The following is a 5240-nucleotide window of genomic DNA, read 5'->3' on the forward strand; positions in this document are numbered from 1 at the left end:
AAAATAGGACCACGTAACATTTGCGCCTGAACACGCCTCCTCTTTTCGCTGAACCGCCCCCGGGAGCGCAAATACATCCCTAATTTACCGAGGTGCGTCTGTGGAGGGAAAAGTCCGCTGTGCGTCGGGTGCAAAATAGGAATGATACATGCGTCGGTGTACAAAGGCAATTGCGCTGAGTGCAAGATAGGGCCCATAGTGCGCAAAATGGGAGATGGAAACAGCTTTGCCAATTAAGTTTTGACGTAGCAAACATGTAAGTCACATGACTATAGTCCCGGTAGCCATCGGATGGGGGGGAAGGATCTGGATACGGGTCCCATCCAGGGCGCTGTACACTTGTGGCACAAGGTGCGTGGTGGAGTTACGGTGCGCTGTAGCCTGGGCCTCGGCTACGTCAGGTAAATTGAGGAATTGCTTCAACAGCTTGAATGGTGCGGCCCCACGCACCGCGTATACACAGCGGTAAACGGTTGTCTCGCTGACACCAAATGTCTCTGCCACAAGCCTGGATTCTGCACAGGTGGCCAACTTGTCCAACGCTACCTCTGTCCTCTCCATTTAGCCAAAGAACTTAGCTTCTAAACTCTTTGATTTTAGCGAGACGGTTTGCAATCTACAACCACGCTTAACGTCAGCTTGTGACGAAACTGCGCTTTAAGTAGTCTGGTTTATTCGCTCTAAACGTTTTTTGCGACATTTTGAAAGTAAGCTTAAAGTGCTCATATTATGCACATTTTCAGGTTCATAATTGTATTTAGAGGTTGTACCAGAATAGGTTTATGTGGTTTAATTTTTTTTTTTTAAAACACCATATATTTCTTGTACTGCACATTGCTGCAGCTCCTCTTTTCACCCTGTGTGTTGAGCTCTCTGTTTTAGCTACAGAGTGAGACCTCTCACTTCTGTTCCATTTTTGTTGGGAGTTGCACATGCTCAGTACCTAGGTAAGGACTACTAGCCAGTCAGAAGCAGAGTATGAGGGCGTGCCCTGACAGTACCTAGGTAAGGACTACTAGCCAGTCAGAAGCAGAGTATGAGGGCATGCCCTGACAGTACCTAGGTAAGGACTACTAGCCAGTCAGAAGCAGAGTATGAGGGCATGCCCTGACAGCAGCTAGATAAGGACTACTAGCCAGTCAGAAGCAGAGTATGAGGGTGTGCCATGCTAGCAGCTAGGCGAGCATTATAACGTGTGTTACAAAGTGACCCAGGTTTGTCTCTGAAGTAAAGGCTGGACTACAACAGAGCTGTTTGGAGCAGTTTGTGAACAGTGTTTTCTGTTGGAGATGGTAAGTCCCTTTGGGGGGGACTTTGGGCTTTTTCACTTTGTAAACCTTTTACGTGCACAAAGAATACATATAACACAATAAAGGAAATGGGAAAAAGCCAAAAAGCATAATATGAGCACTTTACAATTAGATGGAAACATGACTACTGTTGCGCTCATTGACTGGCCTTAATCCCCGCTGTGGGGAAACAGAAAGAGGAGGAGATCCCAACAACTATAATATAATAAAAGCATCACCTTCTCGTTACTGCTCTACTTCCGCGACGCTCCCTGTTTGTGCAGCGAGCTGTTGAGGTGGCAAATGTGTAACGATTTGTAATTGTGGGCTGTAGAGATTATAGACTAGAGTCACTGGATGGATTCCTAAGTGGTTTTGTGCCGCTCGGCTTCTCCCCCGATGGAGCGTTCATGTGTAAATATTCACAGGAATCGACAGAGAGCCAGGTACGCTGCAGATGTTCAGATGGATCCGTCATCATCAGTAACAGCCCGCTGATGCAGACAGGACGAGAAGCTGATTCAATAAAGCCGCACATTACTGGAACGCTCCACGGTATCGATCCGGGGCTCGGCTGGAAGGAAGAGACGCTGCTCGTGCTCACGGAAAAACAACGGTCAAGTTTTTCTGAGCTATTCCTGTCAGAGGGCTTCCTGTGTGCATATTATTTTCATGAAGTAATGTTGCACCCAGTTTCAGCTTCTCTGCCTCGTTTAAAAGATTGTTGGATGATCTGTGCAGAGAGAGAGAGAGACAGACAGACAGAGAGACAGAGAGACAGAGAGACAGACAGAGAGACAGACAGACAGATAGAAAGACAAAGAGACAGACAGAGAGAGACAGAGAGAGTCAGAGAGAGAGAGACAGAGAGACAAACAGAGAGAGAGATAGACAGACAGAGAGACAGACAGACAGAGAGAAAGACAAAGAGACAGACAGAGAGAGACATAGAGAGAGTCAGAGAGAGAGAGACCGAGAGAGAGAGACCGAGAGAGAGAGAGAGACAGACAGACAGAGATACAAACAGAGAGACAAACAGAGAGAGAGAGATAGACAGAGAGCGAGACAGAGAGAGAGAGATAGACAGAGAGAGAGAGACGCACAGAGAGAGAGAGAGACAGACAGACAGAGAGAGACAGAGAGAGAGACAGAGAGACAGAGAGACAAACAGAGAGAAAGAGAGAGAGAGAGAACAACAACCCTGCAACACCAAGAGCTGAGCAAAGAGAAGAGTCTGATGCTCAGTTCACTTCCTGACCCGGTTCTGCCTCAGAACCAGTCTGGGAACCAACCAATCAGAGTTTACCAAATTATAACACAACGTAAACTAAACTATATCACCAACTGGAACACACAAACAAAAGCAAAATGCAGTGCTACCTGTCCCTAAAGAGAGAGTCCAGTGTAGCAGACTCCCTGACCACAGTGACTGATACCAAACTGAGATCTACACTGACCAGTTCCAGACTCAGTGAGCACAGCCTGGCCATCGAGACAGGCCGCTACAAACAATCATGGCTGCCTAAAGAGGAGCGCTTCTGCCAGCTGTGTAACGGTAGGTTTCCACACACCGAAATTTCGCTTTGCTCTCATTGAGGTTGAATGGAGACGAAATTCGCCCTGATTGAGCGAGATGAGAGCGAATCGCCGAGGGGAGCGAAATAAAGTTGACGAAAGTTTAACTTTATGCAAATGAGGACCACTCGAGAACCAATCAGATCCGCGTGTTTGTGTTTGGAGGCGGGAGTTACAACAAAATTCTGACCAAGAATATTTTTATGTGATTAAAATGTTTCTACACGAACATCGGTACTTCTATCAACACGAATTGTGTTTTATACGGCACACGAACTTAGTTAGGGCACATACACCGCTAAATAGACCACTGTATATGTTAGTTTAAACACTCGAACTTTTCAGCTAGCCGACAGGCTAATCGCTAGCATGTTCGGACATTGGATTTCATTGTAGCCTAGCCAGGCAGCTAGCTAGCTAGGCTACTTGTGCATTTGTTTGATTACATGTTTTGTTGGCGAACATTGACGCTTGTAGCAACACGGATTGTTGTTTATATGTCACACGAACAGGGCAAACACACACCACCAAATAGACCACTATAGTTATAGTTTAGACCACTATAGTACTAGTTTAAACACTCAAAATTAGTCCGCTAGCCGACAGGTCACCCGCTAGCATGTTCGGACATTGCATTTCATTGTAAGCATAGCAAGGCAGCTAGGCTACATAGCCAGGTTAGCATTAACATTACCGATGGTTTGCTACTGTGCATTTTTACCGCCCTCTGTCCTCTTACAGCCCGGGACATTTAAAAATGGAGGAAAAAATTATTGCTGCTGTGTCTGCATTCCCAATTCTGTACGATGCATCACTGTCCGAATACAAGGACATCTTAAAAAAGGCAAATATTTGGAAGAAGGTTGCTATGATTGTTGGTGCTCCCGGTGGGTTTACGTTTTGTCGTTTTGAACCGTGAGAGGTTGCAATTGCTTTAACATAGGTTTACTGGTACCGTCATATTTTGCCCTGACCTGAATGAATGGAATAGCTGTTGTATGTTTAACGTGTGCTTGAAATGTGAAAAGAAAAGTTTGTATGTGTGTGTGACAAGTTCGTTTGAAATGCAGGGTACATGTTAATTGGAAATGCGAGGTGTATAATACATATATTATTTATTGCTTATCCTGTGTGCATATTTGTTTTTTACTCACAGAAGAAATGTGCAAAAAAAATGGAAGGGTCTTCGGGACACCTACAAGAGGGAAAAGAACAAGGAGAAGGACAGGTGTGGGAGTGGTGCTGGGTTGTCTGACAGTAGACCTTGGAAATACTTCATGATCATGGGTTTCCTGGCACCCTTCGGGGAGAGCAGGGAGACATCAGGGAATTTCAGCCAACTCCGTAGAGGTGGCACCATGGCAAGAGAGCAGGAGAGCCAGGCAGCAGCCATAACGCAGGAAGCCAGACCCGAAGACCCCCAGGAGAGCCAGCAAGTAGAGTGTGAGGAGATGGCGGGTAATTCCCCACTGACACCCCAGATTCCCCCCAGATCCCAAACTGAAGTCTCCAGGCCCCTGGACACCCCCTCTGGTCCACCACGGAAGAGGCCAAGGAGAGACCGCTTCAGCTCTGCCAGCTCTATGCCTTTTGAGGAGAGAATGCTGGCTGCTGTGGAGAGCCTGCCGTCCAGACCAGTCCCTCCAGATGAGGATGAGCTTTTTTTTAAAAGCATTATTCCTATGTTGAAGCGCTTGCCTCTGGCTAAGCAGTCACAGCTAAAGTTCACCTTTTACAAAATGGTGTATGATGCTGAACAGGAGAGTGTCCTTCAGTCCGTAGTTTAACATGTAATGGAATATCAATATGAAATAAATGTATACAATTATTTTAATGTAATACTACCGTTTGCTCATTACTGGACCCGAGTGTATTTAATTGTAAGTGCTATGAAAACTGTTGTCTTTCTGCACCTGCTATTCCCACAAAAAGGTACAAAATTGTTAAATTTCAAGCACTTTCACCTGTTCTGATTAAGTTCTAAGAAATAAGCACCAATAATGATCAAAAATCTTGTTTCTATTTTTTTACCTTTGAACACATGCATGCTAAAATATACCAAACCTATCAAAAATTATCATAAATATGATCTCACAGGGGTAAATTGCAAATATGAACCACAAATGATGTACGGTGTATTATTTTTAATTCAGATAAAGTAAACATCTACAAAATATGAACACCACACAAGAGTTAAAAGAGCCTTTTTTGTTTTCATGCACTATGGCTGTGGTTGTGGTTGCCAGTAAACAGAACCCTCTGCATTGAAATATTCAGAGAATGTGTCCCTGACTCGGAAGGTAGCTCTGCAGGCGTTGTTACTGCCGACTCGAGGTGTATCCTGGAGTGCTGCTGATCCTCCGTCCTGCTCAGATG

The 5240-nt window shown here is 45.2% G+C and overlaps 1 protein-coding gene across 1 annotated transcript in view; it reads right to left on the minus strand.

Annotated features, from left to right (window-relative positions):
- Positions 1-5085: 5085 nt before the first annotated feature.
- LOC120556524 overlaps positions 5086-5240 on the minus strand; it is a 1679-nt gene continuing 1524 nt past the window's right edge. The window contains exon 2 of the mRNA XM_039796167.1: positions 5086-5240. This exon is cut by the window's right edge and continues 722 nt beyond it. Coding sequence (XP_039652101.1) covers positions 5086-5240 — 155 coding nt within the window.

Source organism: Perca fluviatilis, chromosome 3 (assembly GCF_010015445.1).
Source record: "Perca fluviatilis chromosome 3, GENO_Pfluv_1.0, whole genome shotgun sequence".
Taxonomy (NCBI): domain Eukaryota; kingdom Metazoa; phylum Chordata; class Actinopteri; order Perciformes; family Percidae; genus Perca; species Perca fluviatilis.